Source organism: Mastigoproctus giganteus, chromosome 3 (genome assembly GCF_048544385.1).
Source record: "Mastigoproctus giganteus isolate SK-2022 chromosome 3, ASM4854438v1, whole genome shotgun sequence".
Taxonomy (NCBI): Eukaryota; Metazoa; Arthropoda; class Arachnida; order Uropygi; family Thelyphonidae; genus Mastigoproctus; species Mastigoproctus giganteus.
Genome location: NC_143577.1, coordinates 141,015,877 through 141,037,100, shown reverse-complemented (window position 1 = coordinate 141,037,100; position 21,224 = coordinate 141,015,877). Strand labels below are relative to the sequence as shown.

At 37.7% G+C, this 21,224-nt stretch overlaps 1 protein-coding gene across 4 annotated transcripts in view; it reads right to left on the bottom strand.

Moving 5' to 3' along the window:
- Positions 1 to 21,224, bottom strand: part of LOC150088291 (phosphatidylinositol 4-phosphate 5-kinase type-1 alpha-like) — a 743,292-nt gene that overhangs the window by 152,452 nt on the left and 569,616 nt on the right. For 3 of the 4 annotated variants that reach the window (XM_090370677.1, XM_090370676.1, XM_090370678.1), the window contains one exon: positions 4,126 to 4,363. The exons of the other annotated variant lie outside the window; for it this stretch is intronic. In XM_090370677.1, the coding sequence (XP_090226803.1) occupies positions 4,126 to 4,363 (238 nt within the window). The remainder of the gene's footprint in view (positions 1 to 4,125; positions 4,364 to 21,224) is intronic. 4 annotated transcript variants of the gene reach the window in all.

Genomic DNA, 21,224 nt, shown 5'->3' with positions numbered 1-21,224 from the left:
TGTCCAAGTTTGCAGACGATACGAAGGTTGGCAGGGTTGTCAAGGACACTACTGACACTATGCTGCTGCAACAGGATTTGGAAAGGTTGAGCAGATGGGCTTCGAGGTGGCAAATGAAGTTTAACATTGACAAATGTAAAGTACTACATATGGGAAACAGCAACCCCAGAGCAGCGTATCAACTCTGTGGTACTACACTGACAGTGGTAGAGAATGAAAGGGACCTGGGGGTGGTGGTGCCGGCAGATATGAAGTTCTCTGAGCAGTGCAGACGAGCTGCAAGAGTAGCTCATGGTGTATTGTCAATGATATATAGGAATTTTTCTAGCAGGGATAAGGAGGTGATTATTCCCTTGTATAAGGCAATGGTCAGGCCACACCTAGAGTACTGTATACAGGCCTGGAGGCCTCATTTCAGGAAGGATGTAGAGCTGCTGGAACGAGTACAGAGAAGGGCAACTAGATTGGTGAATGGGACAAAGGGGTTCTCTTACGAAGAAAGGCTTAAGTTTTGCAAATTACAGTGTCTGGAAACTAGGCACCAGCGGGGTGATCTGATAGAGGTGTACAAAGCCTTGAATGGTTTGAGCATGCTCAATGCTGATGGGATTCTTCCTCTAGCTCAGAAAAATCACCTGAGAGGGCATAAATTCAAATTGAGGAAAGACAGATGTAGGATAGATGTGCGGAAATTTGCCTTTAGCCAGCGGGTGGTTGGTGGGTGGAACAGACTTCCATCCCTTGTCGTGGAAGTTGATAGCCTAAATAAGTTTAAGGCTCAGCTGGACAGGTATTTCGAACGAACAGAGGGGTGAAGTGGAAGTGGTTATTTTTATTTATTTATGTTACTTTTTTTTTTTTTTTTTTTTTTTTGGGCTGATGCTGCATAAGCTTGCTTTCTTGCATCAAATGCCTCTACTAATGCTAATGCTAAAGGCAGGGTTTGGTTCAGGCTTCTAAATTATACCTTGTAGTTTCTAATGACATTCAGGTGGCATGGTTCATTTTTTAGAGTGCATTCATTAGTAGTAGTGGCATGTGATGAAAGAAAGCAAGTGTATGAGCTTATGCAGCATCAGCCAAAAAAAAAAAAAAAAAAATCACACCATTCCCTCCAAATGCCTGTCCAGTTCCTCCTTAAATTTATTCAATCTATCAACTTCCACAACGGCAGATGGAAGTTTGTTTCAGCAATTAACCACCCGCTGGCTATAAAGGTAAATTTCCGCACATCTATTCTACATCTGTCTTTCCTTAATTTGAATTTATACCCCCTTAGGTTCATAATCTGAACAAGTGGAAGGATCCCATCAGAATTCAGCGTGCTCAACCCATTCAAGGCCTTATACACCTCAATCAGATCACCGCGCAGGTGCCTAGTCTCCAACCACTGAAATTTACAGAACTTAAGCCTCTCTTGGTAAGAGGATCCCTTCATTCCCCTCACCAATCTTGTTGCCCTTCTCTGTACACGCTCAAATAAATCTACTCCTTCCTAATATGAGGCATCCAGACCTGTACGCAGTACTCAAGGCATGGCCTAACCACTGCCTTACAAAAGGATAATCACCTCCTTTTCCCTGTTAGCAAAATTTCTGTATATCATTGACAAAACCCCATCACCTGCTCTTGCAGCCTGTCTGCATTGCTCAGAAAACTTCATATCTGACTGCACAATAACTTCCAGGTCTTTTTCATTTTCTACCATCATAAGTGTAGGTAGCACACGGTACCTTCCTCTGGGGTTACTTCTACCCATATGCAGTACTTTGCATTTGCCAATGTTAAACTTCAGTTGCCACTTCTCAGCCCATCTACCCAAATGATATCAAAGTTATTTTTTGCATCCAGTTCCTTTGTAACCACATCATAATAACCAATCAAATTTGTCAGACAAGACTTTCCCTTAACAAACCCATGCTGTATTTGAATTATTGCTGCAGTCTTGTCTAGATGATCCTGCAATGCATCTTTAACCAGTGACTCCATTATTTTACCCGGAACAGAAGTTAAACTAACTGGTCTGTCACCCTTCGATCCCCCTTTGTGAATTGGCGATACATTTGCACATCTCCAGTCCGTGGGAACCTCCCCTGAGTCCAAGGATGCTCTCATAATTATGGCTAAGGATTTGCTTAGTTGCTTTGCCGCCTCCTTTAATAAAACTGGATAAATCCCATCGACCCCAGGTGCTTTTCTTATGTTTAACTTCAACAATTTCTCCTCCACTTGGCCCTCAGTTATTACAAAATCATTAAGTATCCTGCTACAATTTGATAAGCTTCTGCCATTTTCAAACCTTAATAATTCCTCATGTGTGAATGTAGATGCAAAATACTCATTCAGTTTGTTTGCTATCTGAGCGGGATCATCAACAATCGAACCATCGATGTCAAGTGGACCAATCAGATTCATCCCGTTCCTTTTAGAGTTTATATAAGTAAAGAAATCCTTGCTGTTTTTCTTAGCATCTTTTGCCAAGGATTTCTCGTAATCTGCCTTCGCCTGCCTAACCTCCTTTGTGACCTGATTACAGACTAGCTTATATCTGCCATAGGCTTCTGAGTCACTTGATAATTTATATGCATCCCATGCATTTTTCTTCCCTGTTACGATTCTCATTAGTTCATTAGATAACCATTTAGGCCTAAAACTTGAACAATATTTCTTAATAGGTATGAAACTTTTAGTAGCATCCACGATTAATTCCTTGAATGCTTCCCACTTAGAATGTACTGTTGGTAACATCGTCAGTTGATCCCACTGTACAGAATTTAAAAACTTTCTGAGACCACTGTACTCACCTTTACGGAAGCAAAAACCCTTTCCTTTATCCCTGATGGCAATTAAATCTTTAAGTAATTCCCACATCAGTACACTGTGATCACTGCCACCTAGTGGTTCCTTTATCTGCAAATTCTTAATGCACGAATGATCACTGCTGATAACCAGATCAAGAGTATTACTCTCTCTGGTTGCCTCTCAAACATGCTGCTGCAGAAAACAATCATCCAATAAATCCACAAATGTCTTACTAGTGGGTGAGTGACCAACCCACAAGTACCAGTCAATATCTGGGAAGTTAAAATCCCTCATTATAAGACATTCTGATTTACTGGCCCACTGTATTTCTCTGTACAATTGTTCATTGTACTCATTCGAGTCATTAGGCCTACAACACACTCCTAGTCTTATTTTTGCTTTCACAGTGCTTATGTCACACCAAACTGACTCAACAGTGCACTGTTCATCTATATCAACTGGATGCACTTCTTTTGATTTTATGCTCTTCTTAATTAACAGCATGACACCTCCTCCCTTCCAATCCTGTCTATCCTTTCTGTACACACTGTACTCCCCAAATTCCAGTTCTGCATTCCTTATATCTGTGTGACACCAGGTCTCTGTTATCCCAACTATATTCACCTTTGATGTCTTGACCAACACTTCAAATTCATCAAATTTATTTACTATATTTCTAGCATTGGTATACATGCAAGCATACATGCTCCTATTCCTAGTTACCCTAACACATCCCATATACCCACCTATTTCAGGATGACTGCCATCTGTCCCTGAAACCCCCAACACCCCTCGCTCCAGGTCGCTACTTATTCTAATAGAAGTTGTGCAAGAATCACCTTCACCTCTGCCTACGGCTACTGTTAAACTATTATTCCTTGTATCCCCCCAAGCTATCAGTTTTCTGACCCACCTAACACTGCCTCGATAGCATCAGCAAATATTCTTGCACCCTTTCTATTTAAGTGTATCCCATCCCTGTAAAAGCAGTCTCTCCTGTTAACAGGAGAGACTGCTTTGGTATATTGCTTGGGGTGGGATTAAAATTTGGTGGGTTTTAAACAAAATAATGACTAACAAAATATATATATATATTTTTTTATTTTAACTTTGTTCTAGAAAATATCTTATTTGATCTACATTTTTGGGTACCTGCCATAAAGTGAACACCGAGATAGAGTCACTACATGCAGTAAATTTGCTTTTCTCCTAAAAATTTAGTCTTTACAGTGCGGTATCAAATTTAAATAAACACTCCTTAAATCAGGAAGTTTTACAATATTATATTGATTACACTAGCAAAATAATAATAAAAATAGTAACCTGATTATTTCAGATTTATCTAAAGCTGCAGCAGAAGTTTTGGCCAAACAACTTGTAGACTGCATTGTAACATTTCGAAGATTAACACCACATTCAGCATTTAAAAAAGGTTTCCAGATGTCTTGAGAGGTCTGAATTGTTACAGAGGGCTCTCTTTTCGGAATATGTACTGTACTTATAGCAGATGATTCTATTTGAATTTCAGCACTTGGTGTAGCACTTTCTTTTGTTGTAGTTCCTTAAAATTAATAACTGAAATAAGTATAAGAGTTTACAGCATTCCAGATCAGACTAAATTTTCTTTGAAAAACATATTATGAAAATTATTAAAGTAGTTTTATTTAACATTTTTAAAACTCATATTCAGAATGCCTGACTTCCTTGCCTTAAAAGAGCAAAATGAAATTACTGCAAATTAATGAACTTCAGTACAACTGATTATAACAATAAAATCAATTGATTTATAAAAGAAGGTGCATGTAACTAATTTTGAATCACATAGTCACTCACCTAGCACTCATAGGCCAGCATACATAGAAAAGGATTTATTTTGTGGAATTATAAGGTCAGATTGTGACAAAAATGGTGTGTGTAGGATAATTTTACCAGAGATACTGATAATACTGCTTTCTTTGCTTCTTGGCAGGAGGAGTTATATTCAACTTCATATTTTAGTATTGCTTTCTTTGATTTCATTTTTTTGATATGCTCTTGAATAAGCAGCATATTCTTTTTTAGAGTTTGGATACTTTGTTATAGATGTTGTGCACTGAGAATTTTCATGGTCTTTGAGTCATACTGAATGCAAACAGGTGTAATGACTGTGCTTGTCACCCTTATCTATTGTCCTTGAAAACTGAACTCTTAGCATTTTTTTTTTTTTTTTTTTTTTTTTGTACTGAGATACAAAAAAAAAATAATAAATTCAAATATCTGAACTTAAATATATTGTTAATAACTGTATGGAATATTTACCTGTATTTCTCATTTAATATAAATTATTTATTTGATTATCGAGTGAACTAATTATTTCTACAAATATAAACGTTAATTAAACTTATAAGGATAATCTAATAACTGGTATCTGAAGTTAATTTAGCATGGAAGTGAGAGAGGAAGTAATTTAAACTGAATTTATTTCAAGGGAAGACCAGCCTTACCTGGCCAAAGTCACAGTCCTAAGTAGACAACAGCTTAAATTAACTGATTCAAGTGAGATTTAACAAACTGTTACAATAGTGGAAGTAATTTTGCCTGTGAGTGAACCACAACATATCCCTCTTACTACTGCAACTTTTGTCACTAAACGATTATGTGGATACATATCAATATAGGAGCAGAGATATACTTTTCTTATCTATATTTACAGACTTTTGGTGTTGCTGCAGAGAATGAATGTCATGTTTCCACTCATACAGCTGAAGTCGGTATTCAGGAATCAATTACAGGTTTTGAAGATGGGTATGTTAGAAATTACACTTTCCATTCATAAAGCTGAAATCTGTATTTGGGAATTAAATACAGTCGATTCCGGTTATTTGGGACACATCGGGACTAGTGCATTTTGGCCCGATTAAGCGGCTGCCCCAATTATCCGAAGTTTCACTTAAATAGTTAAAAATACAATTTACCCCCCCCCCCTTTTACAATTAGTTCACTGTACAATCAAATCACGTTACGACGAACTCAAAATAGTAAAGTACCGTTCACTATACGATGTGCAATAAGCGCCGGTGATTATGATCACGTTTGTGAATTGAATTTTAATTCTATTAAACAGCGATTCTAATTAGCGAAAATAGGAGGAATATTATCCACAGGCTATAAAAGTAAAGATATATTAAGCACAAATTTACCCTTTATTACCTTACCAATTAAAAAATTAAATGATACGTGAAAATCGGAAGAATATACGTGATAATCGGGATAATTAATACGTACTGTAAAATGTACATACTAACTAAACTAGTTGACATTTCTCTTCACTGACATTTGTTGGTGGGGGCTGAAATTTAAAACAGTAAAAAGATAAGCAATCAATAACAAAGAAGAGGGCACACACAAATTGCACGTAACACAACACGCGCAAGTGAGAACGGAGTAACAAATTAGGAAGCTTTAAAAATAGGAATGAAGAGAAGATTCTGAAAATTATTTTTTTTATATGATTGAAGATTTCATGGAAGTGTAAACACATTTTACCATAATAACCCACAGAATTCCAGCTGCCGGTATTATCGCAAATTCAATAAGATCGAGTTTACTGTCCGTTTATGATAACTTTCACTAACAGAAAAGCCCAATAAACAGGTGACTGCTAATTGTTTTTATTGTTTTATGGTTCTGACCTCCAAAAATCCGACCGAACTACCTGGTACGGTCGGAGACAATCGTAGGGTAATCTCCAGTGCTGAAGTCTCCTGCCCCAATTAAACGGCATTTTGTCCCAATTAAGCGAAGTAAACCCTGGCTATTTTCTCGATTGGTTTTTGTTTTTTAAGATTTGCCCCAAATAAACGGCTGCCCCGATTAACCGGTGGCCCAAATAACCGGAATCCACTGTATATGTTTTTAATATGGTTAAGTTGGATAATACACTTTTAGGAGTTGATATAAACACAAAATATTCTTGTAGTGAGAAGTTCTCCGAGTACATCTTCCCAACTGATTTCAGATCATAAGCTTCCATGTGAACACCAAAGCCATTTATGATTTTAACACTATTGTTGGAACTCAATGTGGGAAATAACACAAGATGTTAGTAGTAAGAAAAACACTTTCTCTCTTTACCCTTTAGATGAATGACTACTCGCTAATGGGTGAGAAAAAACAAGAAGAACAAAACTATTTCCAGGGGCTCTTGAAGAAAACACTTGACAATTTATTGCCAAAACACAACAAACTAGGTTTTGGAGTGTTTGGTAGAAATACATGGCTATGAAGGCGTTCCTGAAGTTTTCTCGAAATTTGAAGCTTTGAAGTTTGGAGGTGAGCATTGAGCATTCAGTACAGGTAACTACAAATAAACCTGTATATGTAGGTTTATTTGTAATTATGTCAGTATAACATTCCTTTAAAATATAAGGATAGGCTCTTTAAACTCTTAAACCAGTACTAAGAAGGCGGCAACAGAGCCATCATCAACATTCACATGGATCAAGCACAGTCAACAAAGTCACGTTATCTATTAACTTTCCTCTTAGTTCTTCAGAAGGCATGATGATACTTCGAGATGCTAAGAGTTTTTTAAAAGATGATCTAAATTGGAGTACCACCAGATCTCCTTTACCCCCAAACTGGATGGTTTTTCATGTTCAGCATGGATTGGCAAAAATTCCATCTTTTTGTATGCTCAAGGAACAAAGAAATATGCCCAATCCTTCCAATTTTTAATGAAAAGAGCAATGGGCAAACTCCTTGGTCAACGTGTCTTTTGTTTCCAAGGTGACTTGGTTTTGTTTATTCTTAAGATGTGTCAGAAAGAAGTGTTTAGAAGAGTAAGCATAACAAACTCAAAATGCAGTTTATTTAAGATTGAGATTATGTATTTAGGTCATCTTGTAACATCAAGTTTATGTAATGATAAATTATTACATAAAGTTCGTTTCATATTACAGTATTCTGAGATCCTCTCACCCATTACTCGATTAATGCAAAAAGGAGAAAATTTCCTTTAGTCCAGGGAACAAGATGATGCACTCAAGAGACTTAAAAAAAGCATTATTTACAACACCCATTCCAGACCAGCCAGTCCATTTTTTGTTATATGTGATGCTTCAGAAAAAGAAATAGCAGCTCTCATCCAACTAAAAGATAGAGCAGATGGAGATGTACTCAAGCCCTGCTTCTTTCCCATTTAGGACACTTAATCCAGCAGAGAGAGGCACCATTCTATCATATAAAGAGGCAGTTAATGCATTTTCTTTCAGTTTCTGCAATAATTAATAAGACTGTATTGATATACAGTGATTGATAACAATTAGTATTAGTAGTGGCAAATAATGCAATGAAAAAAAAAAAAAGTTACAGCATCAGCCAAAAAAAAAAAAAAAACCCTCCCCATTCAAGCTACCCATTTCCACAACCAATGGAAGCTTATTCCAGCAATTCTAGAAATTAATGGCTGAAGGCAAACTTCTGCAATCATTCCTCCTCTATTAATTCCCTGAAAGCCCCTTAAAAACCTCAATCAGAACACCCAGCAGGTGCCTAGTTTTCAGTCACTGCTATTTGCAGAACTGAAGTCTTTCTTGGTAAGGGCACATTTTTTAACTCTTCTCTGTACTCATTCCAGCAGCTCTATATCCTTCCTAAAATGAGGCCCCCAAACCAGGATGAAATATTCAAAATGTGGCCTAACCACTGCTTTATTACAATGGGATAATCACTTCCTTACCCAGTTGGCAAAATTTCTATATATCATTGGCAAAACCTCATGATTTGTCCTTGCAGCCCAAGCCTATTCACTGTGCTTAGAAAACTTCATATCTGACTGCACAATTAGCTGAAGTCATTTTTATTTTCCACTAACCTGAGGGTAGTACCAGACAGTTGGTACATAACACTGGGATTACTGCTATCCATATGCAGTATTTTGCATCCATTAATGTTAAACCTCAATTGCCATTTCTCAACCCATGTGCCAAATTTTTTTAGATCTTGTTGGAGTAGCTCACTGTCATTATCCACCCTACCAACCCCTGTATCTTCTGCACACTTACACATTAAACCTCAGACACCATCAATATCAGTAATAAATACAGAAAACAACAATTAGCCCAATGCTAGACCCTGGGGTACTTCAATAATAGAATTAGTCCACAAAGAGCAGTGTCCAATGATATCCACTTTCTGTCTTCTCCCACTCAACCATCCCTTTATACATAGCAGTAACTTGGCCTTAATGCCACACTGCTCCATTCTGTACAGCAGTCTTATGTGCAATACTATTGAAAGGGTTCTTGAAATGCAAGTATATGATACCAAAATTATTTTTTGCATCCAGTTCCTTTCCAACTGCATCATTAGCATTAGTAGTAGCACATGATGAAAGAAAGCACGCTTACACATCAGCTAAATAAAAAATAAGGTTTTTCTAGTTCTTCCTTCAATTTATTTAAGCTATCAACTTTCACAACGACAGATGGAAGTTTGTTCCAGCAATCAACTACAAGCTGGCAAAATGCAAATTTCCACACACCTATTCTGCAAATGTCTTTCCTCAATTTGAATTTATGCCCCCTCGTGCGTAATCTGAGCAAGAAGAAGAATCCCATCAGCCCTGAGCAGGCTCTAAACAATTAAGGCCTTATACACCTAACCCAACCAGCCTCCATAGCTGAGTAGTCAGAAGCGGGAGTGCAGTAGCACATGCTACAATTAACAGTGTTTAACAATTTCTCTCCCACTTTCCTCTAAGTTATTACCAAATCATTTACCATCCTATTATTGTTTGATCAACTTCTTTCATTCTTGTTCCTAAATATCTCCTCATGTGCGAATGTAGATGCAAATTACCCATTCAGTTTGCCAGCTACTTGAGTAGGATCATCAACAGTGGAACCATCAATATTAAGTGGACCAATGTGATTCAACCCCTTCCTTTTAGAATTTTCATAAGTAAAGACGTCTTTACTATTCCATTTTACATCCTTTGCCAAAGATTTCTCATAATCTGCCTTCGCTTGCATAATGATTACAGACTAGTTATATCTACCACAGTCTTCTGTGTCATGTGATAATTTATATGTATACCATGCATTTTCTTCTCTACAATGAGTCTCATTAGTACATCAGACATCCATATGGGCCTAAACCTTGAACAGTATTTCTTAATTGGAACAAAAAGCTCAGTTGCTTTCTAGATCACTTCCTTAAATGCTCCCCATTTAGAATTCGCTGTTGGTAACATCATCAATTGGCCCCACTGCATAGAATTTAAAAACTGTCTGAGACCACTGTAGTCACCCTTTCCTTTACTCTTGATGGTAAGTAAATCCTACATCAGTACATGTGATAGCTGCCACCTAGTGGTTCCTTTATCTGCAGATTCTTAATGCATGAAGAATCACTGCTGGTAATCAGATCAAGAGTATTCCTCCCTCAGGTTGCCTCTCGAACATGCTGCTGTAGAAAATAATTATGCAATAAATCCACAAAGTTCTTGGTGGTGTGAGAGTGACCAACCCACAAGTTCCAGTCTATATTTGGGAACTTAAAATCTCCCATTATAAAACAATCTGATTTACTGGCCCACTCTATTTCTCTGTACAGCTGTTTGTTGTACTCATCAGGGTCATTAGGCCTATAACATACTCCTACTCTCAATTTCGCTTTCCCACTGCTTATGTCACACCAAACTGACTCAACACTGCACTATCCGCCCATGTAAACTGGATGCACTTCTTCAGATTTTATGTGTTTCTTAACTAACAGCACCACCCCTCCTCCCCTTCTATTGAATGTCCATTGAAGATGTTACTGTGCAACTGCACAGTAACATCTTCAATGGACATTGTCAAAATTATCTGATTATCACATTGGATAAGTGTTTTGAAATTATTCCAATCTTCTTTAGAAAAGTTCCAGGTAATGCACCATGCAAAGTGAGAGATTAATCACATTTGGATTTTATAAGTAATAGGGACGTGATGATCAATGCTGTGTGGATCACTGAGCATTGACCAATCCATACTCGGATAGACAGAGTGAAAGCATATTAAGAGGTCCAGAGAAGAGGTAATACCTATTGGGAAACGGATATGGGTATGTGATCTTGTGTTTAGCAGCATAAGTTGATCATTGAGCAACAACCCATGATATCCATATAAGAGGATCTCCATTAATGAATGATAGCCATTCAGATCTCCCAACAAAATGGAGGTCTAATTTGAGCTATTGTATGATCAAGGTGGAATGCACAGGGTGTCTATAAATGGTGGGAACACTTTCAATAATTTATTGCACAGGGAGTAAGAGAGAGATACCATTTACTTATTTATACCATGTGAAAGAGAAAACATGAAAGTTTCCCAGTTGTTACTGCAGAGGCATGTAGTTCCATCATTCACTGCCAGTTGGGCGTTACCTGTCGTACTTCTACCGCTGTAACTGGGCAATCTTACCTCGATATGCTGCAGCAATGGTTGATGCCTCAAGTTCAGGAAGATTGTGATGACTTTATTTACCAGCAAGACAAGGCCTCTCCCCACTTCCATAATGACGTTCGGGCCTACCTTAACACCGAGATACACAAGCGCTGGATCGGATGTGCTGGAGAAAGGGACAAATGTTTCTTGGAATGGCCGCTAAGATCACCGGACTTACCTCTTATGTCACACCAAACTGACTCTACACTGCACTATCCGCCCATGTAAACTGGATGCACTTCTTTAGATTTTATGTGTTTCTTAACTAACAGCACCACCCCTCCTCCCCTTCTATTGAAGGGGAGGAGGGGTGGTGCTGTTAGTAATCATACCTCTGTGTGATTTCTTCTTGTGGGGCTACATAAAGGATAGTGTTCATGTACCACCTTTGCCACATGACATCCAGGAACTAAAGCAGAGAACTGAAGAAGCTATCACCACAGTCACACAGGATATATTTTTCTTCTGGACAGGGTAATGTCAAGAGTTCAATTACCATGTGGACATTTGCATGTGTCACACGTGATTCCCACATTGAATCGTTGTGAAGTGATGTGAGGTAAAAAAAACTTTGACATTTTCTCTTTCACAAGGTATGTATATGACACTGATATCTCTCCTAGTCTTTGTGCAATAAATTACTGAAAGTGTTCCCACCATTTATAAACACCCTGTACATAAAAGTGAGGTGGAATGCATATAAAGTGATTCCAATAACAATACTTACTGCTCCTGCCTCTAAGGTAGTCTGAAGAGGCATAAGTCTGGAATGGCTATTACATCTAATCAGAACAGCAACTCCTCCACAAGAAGGTAGTTCTGTATTTCTGTAATATATATATAAATGGTGCAGTTTAGAAACTTTAGAGATACCTGAGTAACTTTCTTGAAGGCCTTAACAGGGTAAAACCTTACAGGGTAAAATTGTTTCATTAAATTAAATCTTCTGGCTAGTCTCGATTGCTACATAATGTTCTCAGCAATTCCACTGTAAATGTCTGCATTACTTGGTTTTAGTTGTTTAATATGACTGCATTTTAGAGGAAGTAACTGTAAGTGTTTCTGTTTGTTTTTCTTTGGGAAGACAGGGCAGCCATCATCTGAATCAACTGCACAGAGCATCAATATTGTATCATTTTGATCTGTTTGATCATCTGTTTCCAAACTGGTGGAATCTGATTGTTTTTTGCCTCTAGTGACTGCATGCTATGTTTTGTCAGTTCCTTGATATCAGTTTTGTTATCAGGGTATGTTTTCTCGTCAAATGTGTTTAAGGAAATAACTGGCTTGGTGGAAGAGTATGTTGAAATGGCCCATGTAACAATAAAAACTTTCAGAGAAACTAAGACATGTTTGACTAGCAGCTTTTCTGTAGTTTTTTAAGAGAAGCTATATACAAGTGTGCAGGCACGGTACTCCATTTAGGAATAAGGTTGCCATCTTTTCTGGTCGTAATGCATTTTGGTCTCTAAGCTCTTATAATATTTCTTTGACTGAGATAGTTAATAAATCTCGCTCCATTATAACTCTCATGGAAGTGTTTAGGGCAAAGTGAGGAGTAACAATAACAGGAAGTCCAGTAAAAATCATCTGTTTTTATAACTATTCTGAATATCTTAAAATATCCACAGATTGAAGAACTTTAACCATATTGGAGAACCAGCAACTGCCTCACATTTCTGTTTGGTTTCTAGATAAGCACATGTTGGCTCTACTAGTGGAAATGTTGTGAAGTCCATTTTATACTCTTTTAGCCCCAAGGTTTGATTTTTACACTCAAGTTAGGCCTGCCCTGGAAAAACAGGACTATTACAGTGAGAATGGCCAAGAGGTTTAAGGTTATTTAGCATTAACATTAGTAGTGCCAAATTATGCAAGAAAGCAAGCTTATACAGCATCAGAAAAAAAAAATAAATAAATAAAATAACAACAACATTTCACCTATTCATCCTCTCCAATAGTTTGTCTAGTTCTTTGTTGAATTTAACCACTTCCACAATGACATATGCAATTTATTCCAGCAATCAACCATCTGCTGGCTAAAGGTGAACTGCAGCAAATTTATTTTGCAACTGTCCTTCCTCAATCTGAATTTGTGCTCCCTCATGTGTGTAGTCTGAGCAAAGAAAAAGAAGAATCCCATCAGTATTGAGCTTGCTCAATCCATTCAAAGCCTTAAACACTTAAAAGCCTTAAAAAGCAGATCACCTCACAGCTGCCAAGTCTCAAGATGTTGCAATTTGCAGAGCTGAAGTCTTTCTTGGTAAGAGCACATCTTTGTTCCCCTCATCAATCTCATTGCCATTCTCTTTAATCATTCCAGCAGCTCTACATCTCTTCTAAAATGAGGCCTCCAGACCTGTATGCAGTACTCAAGATATGGCCTAACCATTGGCTTATACAAAGGGATAATCACCTCCTTATCCCTGCTAGCAAAATTCCTATATATCATTGACAAAAACCCATGAGCTGTCCTGGCAGCCTGTTCATACTGATCAGCAAACTCCATATCTCACTACACAATTACCCCAAGGTCTTTTTCATTTTCCACTACCCTAAGTGTAGTACTACACAGCTGGTACATTACTCTGGGATTACTGCTACCCATACGCAGTACTTTGCATTTACCAATGTTAAACTTCAATTGCCATTTCTCAGCTTATCTGCAACTTTTCTAGATCCTGTTGCAGTAGTATACTGTCATTAACTACCATGCCAACCTTTGTATCATCTGCAAACTTGGACATTAAGTTTGATATGCCTTCATCAATATCATTGATAGTTATAGAAAATAATGGGCCCAATAGTCAAATTTGCAACTCTTTCTATTGTTCTGTCCCCCAACAGCATGGTCTGATGATGGGTATCAGCAAGATGCCTGAAATGTCACCTTAATATATAGTGGTTTAGGTGATTGCTTAATAAACTATATTATTAATTTCATGTGGTATATAGGTGAAGACAGAAAACCAGGTTAACATCCTTTATGGGTCTCACGTGGAAGACTGGCACTGAACTGAGAAGAATGTAGAAAGTTGGAGAGGAGGCTTTTGCTCAGCAGTTGAATTCTACAGGCTAACAGAAGAAGAAGAAGAAGACGAAGAACAACATGTGAGTGGTACTAAATATAGTAATAATCTTAATGGAAAACAACCACATAACATCCTTCCATAAGAGTAAATGGGCCTGGTGTACTGGAATCTATAGAGTATAGAAAATAATGATAACATATATATCTAGTAAAATCTAACTTTAATTATAAATACTTTGGAGCTTTCAAGGCTGAACGTGCCTCTATATAAAGAGGGTGTTTGTTTGTTTGTTATTTGGAGCATTAGCAACTAAGGCCATATTGCTCCGGGAATATGCGGTGGTCATTCCTTGACCTTTCCACATCCTCTGCATTTAGTGGTGATGGGCTCGAACCCCGGTCTAATCAAGAAGCGTGTGCTACGCACTGCTGCTCCTTCTCACCTGGCTACGGAGGCACCTATATAAAGAGGCAAGTTCAGCCTTGAAAGCTCTAAAGTATTTATAATAAAAGTTAGATTTTACTGGATATATACGTTATCATTATTTCCTATCCTTCCATAACTATAAAAAAAGTCACTTCTGGCCATGAACATGTTTTCCAAATTGATATGTATTTCTGAAGTTGCATAGTGGAATGGAATAAAATCTAATTATAGTGTAAAATAATATTTCAGTGCTCCCCCACCCCGATACCTTACTTGAAACAACCAATGGCCAGTCATAGCTTCAAATGCAAGCTGACAATAGGCAAATGTTATGTTTTGTTTGATGGGTTCCTGTGATAAATATAAACCATAAAAGGATAAAGTAATACCATATAAAAACAACCAAAATAATATGTGGACAGAAGCTAAATACTGAATTAAATACTGAAATTTAAAAAAAAAATTCTTTTTTTTTTTTTTTTTTCTTTTCATGTGTAATTTCATAATACAACTGCTAATAATGTTAGCACAAATTAATTAAGATGACTTTGCTACAAAATGAGTAGTTACATCAGCATTTTTATCACTTTTACAGTTTAAACCAATGTGCTTTATACACAATTAAAACAATGTTGTACATTATTGTAAAAAAAGATATATAGTGTTAAAAAATGTTGCGTGGATTGCTTCCTTTGGAACAATTTGTCTAAAATGTTGTACAACAACAGTAGATTTTCCAGAAACCTTGGTACCGATTTTCCACTGACTTAATGTCTTGATGACACTCACCATGACAAGGTTTTGGAAAATAAGTAGATCAAAATGCAAATGCGAGAATTTAGGTTTCTGCGACGTACAACATAGCATTGCTTTACATGCATCGGACAGTTTTAGATTCCATCTTTTTATATGGGGAAGACAGCTGGTTGTGCAAGAAGTTTCCACAAAAACATCTGAAAGCCTGCCACAAAACGTTCTGCCAAAAAAATTCCACAATGTAGCAGAAAGTTGTGAGTGACCTCAAAGTCATTGGTATGTTAACAGTAATAATACCAGGAGGTTTCACTAAACATTCTTTTCTATTCTTATGAGAAAATCATTCTACCACAGATTGCTAAATCAGACATGACTAATCTCAAAGAAGTATATATGATCCAGTAACTAGTTGCATGCATTATTTCCCATTAGTGGATTCAGTGAAGGTTTTTCTTCCAACTGTGCATATTAAATTTGCCTAATGAATTCTTCCTCTTGCTCAGAATAATCACCTGAGAGGGCATAAATTCAAATTGAGAAAAGACAGATGTAGGATAGATGTGAGGAAATTTGCCTTTAGCCAGCGGGTGGTTGGTTGGTGGAATAGACTTCCATCCCTTGTCGTGGAAGTTGATAGCCTAAATAAGTTTAAGGCTCAGCTGGACAGGTATTTCGAACGAACAGAGGGGTGAAGTGGAAGTGATTATTTTTTATTTATTTATTTTATTTTATTTTTATTTTTTTTGGCTGATGCTGCATAAGCTTGCTTTCTTGCATCAAATGCCTCTACTAATGCTAATGCTAAAAGATTTCTTGTAATTTGCCTTTACCTGCCTAACCTCCGGTGTGACTTGGTTACAGACCAACTTATATCTATCATAGACTTCTGTCACCTGTTAATTTATATATATCCCATGCATTTTTCTTCTCTGCCACATGTCTAATTAGTTCTTCTGAAATCCATTTACGCCTAAATCTTGAACAATATTTCTTAGTTGGTATGTAAAGCTTAGTAGATTCCGAGATTATTTCTTTGAATGCTTCCCATTTTGAATTTGCTGTTAGTAACATTATCAGTAAATACTGTCTCAGACCACTGTAGCCACCTTTACAAAAGCAAAAACCCTTCTCTTTACCCGATGGTAGTTACCTCTTGGAGTAAATCCCACTTCAGCAGACTGTGATCACTGCCACCTAGTAGTTCCTTTATCTGCAGATTCTTAATGCATGAAGAATCACTACTGATAATCAGATCAAGAGTATTACTCCCTTTAGTTGCCTCCCAAACATGCTGCTGCAGAAAACAATCATCCAATAAATCCATAAAAGATTTGCTAGTGTCCAAGTGACCAACCCACAAGTTCCAATCAATATCTGGAAAGTTAAAATCCACCATTATAAGACATTCTGATTTACTGGCCCACTATTTCTCTGCACAACTGCTCAGTATACTCATCAGATTCATTAGGCCTATAATACACACCTACTCTCATTTTTCCTTTCCCAGTGCTTATGTCACATCAAACAGACTCAACATTGCATTGTCCACCAACATCAATTGGATGCACTTCCTTAGATTTTACGTGTTTCTTAACTACCAGCATAACCCCCGTCCCTCCCTGTCCTGTTTATCCTTTCTGTACACATTGTACTCTCCAAATTCCAATTCTGCACTGCTTATGTCTGTGTGATACCACGTCTCTGATATCCCAACGATATCTGCATTTGATGTTTTGACCAAAACCTCAAATCGATCAAATTTATTTACCAAAATCCGAGCATCAGTGTACACGAAAGTATACATGCACCTGTTTCTATTCTTAGCTACTCCATCTCAACCCATGTGTTTACTTGTACCACAATGACTATCAGTAGTGTCTGAAATCTCCTGCATCTTGTTTTCCAGGCTGCTGCTCTTTCCAATAGAAGCAGTGCAAGAATCACTTTCACCTTTGCCGGCGGCTACTGTTAATCTATTAGTCCATGTATTCTCCCCAAGCTAGCAGCTTTCCGACCCACCTAACTCTGCCTCGATAGCATCAGCAAATATTCTTGCACCCTTTCTATTAAAATGTCACAATATATCAGAAATTCTGACCTCAAAGTCATTCACTGGTATGTTAACAGAGGAAGTTTCACAAAATATTGTTTTCTATTTTTGTGAGAAAGTCATTCTACCACAAGTGCTACCATCAGACGTGACTCATCACAAAGAAGCACCCAGTACCAATGCCACAGTGAGAAAGTTCTGATACATTGTGGCATTTTTCAAAGCTTTCATCCCAGAAGCTCTTTGATTTCAGGCCCTAGAAATATTCCCACTTTTAAGTTCATGCCACTGATCTTTGGAAAGTTCTCTCATAAGTAATTAAATCCTCTTGAATTCATTTTACCCATTACTTTCACAAAACTCTTCATTAGAACAAATTTAACATGCACAGGTGGAAGAAAAACCTTCAATGAATCTATTAATTTCCATTAGTGGATTCAGTGAAGTACTGCAACTCGTTACTGGATCACATTTGCTTTTGTCGTTGTTGTTGTTGTTGTAGGGTCTTTCATGGCTCAAATATGCTTAACAGTCAGATTTATACAACAATGTGGACACTGTGGTCGATCTTCTCCTGTGAGTAAATAAATGTGGGTCAGGTGAGTATGACCTATTCTTGTTCTTGAAAGGATTACTTTTTCTCACCTTGATGTATGGACACTGGAGTGCCAGATTTTCAATTCCTGTTTAATCTGAGAGAGTTTATTATTATTAGTCTGAGAATGCCAGAGTGCTGGCAATTCCAGCATTAGACTATGCACTAATCATTCATGCAGCATGAATGATTAGTGCATAGTCTAATGCTGGAACAGGGATATTGGTTAAATCTAAGGTGCTTGGATTTTTTGCAACTTTATTGGCCAGTTCATTGCCTGAAATACAAGAGTGTGCTGGAATCCAACAGAAGGTAACCAGTTGGTGGCATTCTTCGAGCTGCAGTAATACTCTTCTAATTTCATTTATAACAGGGTGAACTTTATCTGAGGAATTACATAAAGCCTTGAATGAGCTGAGGGAATTAGTGTAAATTACAGATTTTAAAGAACGGTCAGAATAGAGATTTTGTAAAGCTAGTTTAATTGCAAATAATTCAGCTGAAAACATACTGAATTCGATGGAAGGGATGCTGATACATTTGTATTCGAAAACATTGCAGCTGCTCCAATGTTTGAATTGGATTTAGAGACATCTGTGTATATTTGCAAAAAATCAATATACCTTTGAGTATGAACTGCATGAAGTTGTCTAATTTTTGATACCTGCAAAATATTCTTTCCTCATTGACAGAGGTAAGTGTCGCAGGTTGGTATAGGAGGTGGAACCCATGGTGGCTGAGTACAAGTTGCTACCTCTTCTTGAAATAATGCGGGTAGCATTATTTCAAGAAGGCAAAGACCAGCTGGTTTTATTATGCTAGGTTTATTTCTGTACAGATTTTCTAATGGTGGATTGAAAAGGTATGACCAAATGGGATGCAAGGCACAACTTTGTATCTTGACAGCATGCTTCAGCAATAGTGGTTTCTTACGTAAAGATAGTGGGGCTCACGAGCATCAATATAAAGGCTGTGCTGGCGGTGTTCTGAATGCACCAAGTGCAATCCTCAGTGCACTGTGCTGACGTGGATCAAGACAGCATAATGCACTCTTTTGGCAGAAACATAGATGGGAGCTCCATAATAAAGATGGGATCTGATTAATGCCCTGTATAACTGAAGTAGGGAGGGGTATTCTGCACTCCATGTAAGGGCAGATAAAGCTGTGAGTATATTTTTAACTTTTTTATACTGGAAGTACATACATTTTTAATATAGTCTAAGAAATTTAATTTATTGTCAAGGATTAATCCTATATATCTGATGTTAGTAGTGACTGGGATGGAGACATTGGAAATTTGAAGTTCAGGATATGGATGAAGTTTTCATTGTCTACAAAAATGGATTGCAACTGTTTTCTGTTGTGAGAGTCGATAGGTGTTGAGGTTGGCCCACTGCTGTATTTTATTAAGTGATATCTGAAGCTGTTGTTCAATAATCGAAAGGTCATCTGCATAAAGGTAAGTCTCAATCTCGAAGTATGCTGTGCCACCAGGTGGTTTCAAAAGCCTTCTCTATATCTATTAAAAAACCATTACTAAATCTATTAAAAAACCATTACTAATATCTATTAAAAAACCATTACAAAAGCCTTCTCTATATCTATTAAAAAACCATTACATTATTAGTCTACAGCTATGGGGATTCGTTGCATCTTTTCCAGGCTTTAGGAACGTCAAAAGAGTAGAATGATGACAAGAACCAGGATAAACATATTCTAGAAAAATACGAAGGCACAAAACTTTGTCATTAAGAATTTCCGCACATCTATTCTAGGCGCCTCCGTAGCCAGGTGGGAAGGAGCAGCAATGCGTAGCACGCGCTTCTTGATTAGACCGGGGTTCGAGCCCATCACCACCGCATATCCTGGGGCAATATGGCCTTAGTTGCTAATGCTCCTAAAAACCAAACAACAAACAAACATCTATTCTATAACTGTCTTTCCTCAATTTGAATTTATGCCCCCTTAGGTTCGTAAACTGAGCAAGCGGAAGAATACCATCAGAATTCAGCGTGCTCAATCCATTCGAGGATTTATACACCTCAATCAGATCACCTCGCAGGTGTCTAGTCTCCAGCCACTGCAATTTGCAGAACTTAAGCCTCTCTTGGTAAGAGGAGCCCTCCATTCCCCTACCAAACTTGTTGCCCTTCTCTGTACACTCTCAAGCAAATCTACATCCTTCTTAAATGAGGCCTCCAGACCTGTATGCAGTACTCCTGACCACTGCCTTATACAGAGGGATAATCACCTCCTTTTCCCTGCTAGCAAAATTCCTATATATCATTGACAAAACCCCATGACCTGCCCTGGCAGCCTGTCTGCATTGCTCAGAAAACTTCATATCTGACTGCACAATTACTCCCAGGTCTTTTTCATTTTCTACCACCTTAAGTGTAGTACCACACAGTTGGTACATTTCTCTGGGGTTACTTCTACCCATATGCAGTACTTTGTATTTGTCAAGGTTAAACTTCAGTTGCCACTTAGCCCATCTGCCCAAATTATTTAGATCCTGTTGCAGTAGCACACTGCCATTACTGTCATTAACAACCCTGCCAACCTTTGTATCATCTGCAAACTTCGACATTAAGCCTGATATACCTTCATCAATATCATTGATAAATATACAAAATAACAGTGCACCCAACACCGAACCCTGTGGAACTCCACTAATAACATTAGTCCACAAAGAGCAGCACCCATTGATTACCACCCTCTGTCTTCTCCCACTCAACCATCCTTTTATCCATTGTAGCAACTTACCCTTAATACCATTCTGCTCCAATTTGTACAATAGTCTTCCATGTGTAACAGTGTCAAAAGCTTTCCTGAAATCCAAGTATATGATATCAAAATTATATTTTGCATCCAGTTCCTTTGTAACCACATCATAGTATCCAATCAAATTTGTCAGACAAGACTTTCCTTAACAAACCCATGCTATGTCTGAATTATTACTGGAGTCTTGTCTAGATGATCCTACTATGCATCTTTAACCAGTGACTCCATTATTTTACCCGGAACAGAAGTTAAACCAACTGGTCTGTAATTACTTGTGTCACCCTTCGATACCCCTTTGTGAACTGGG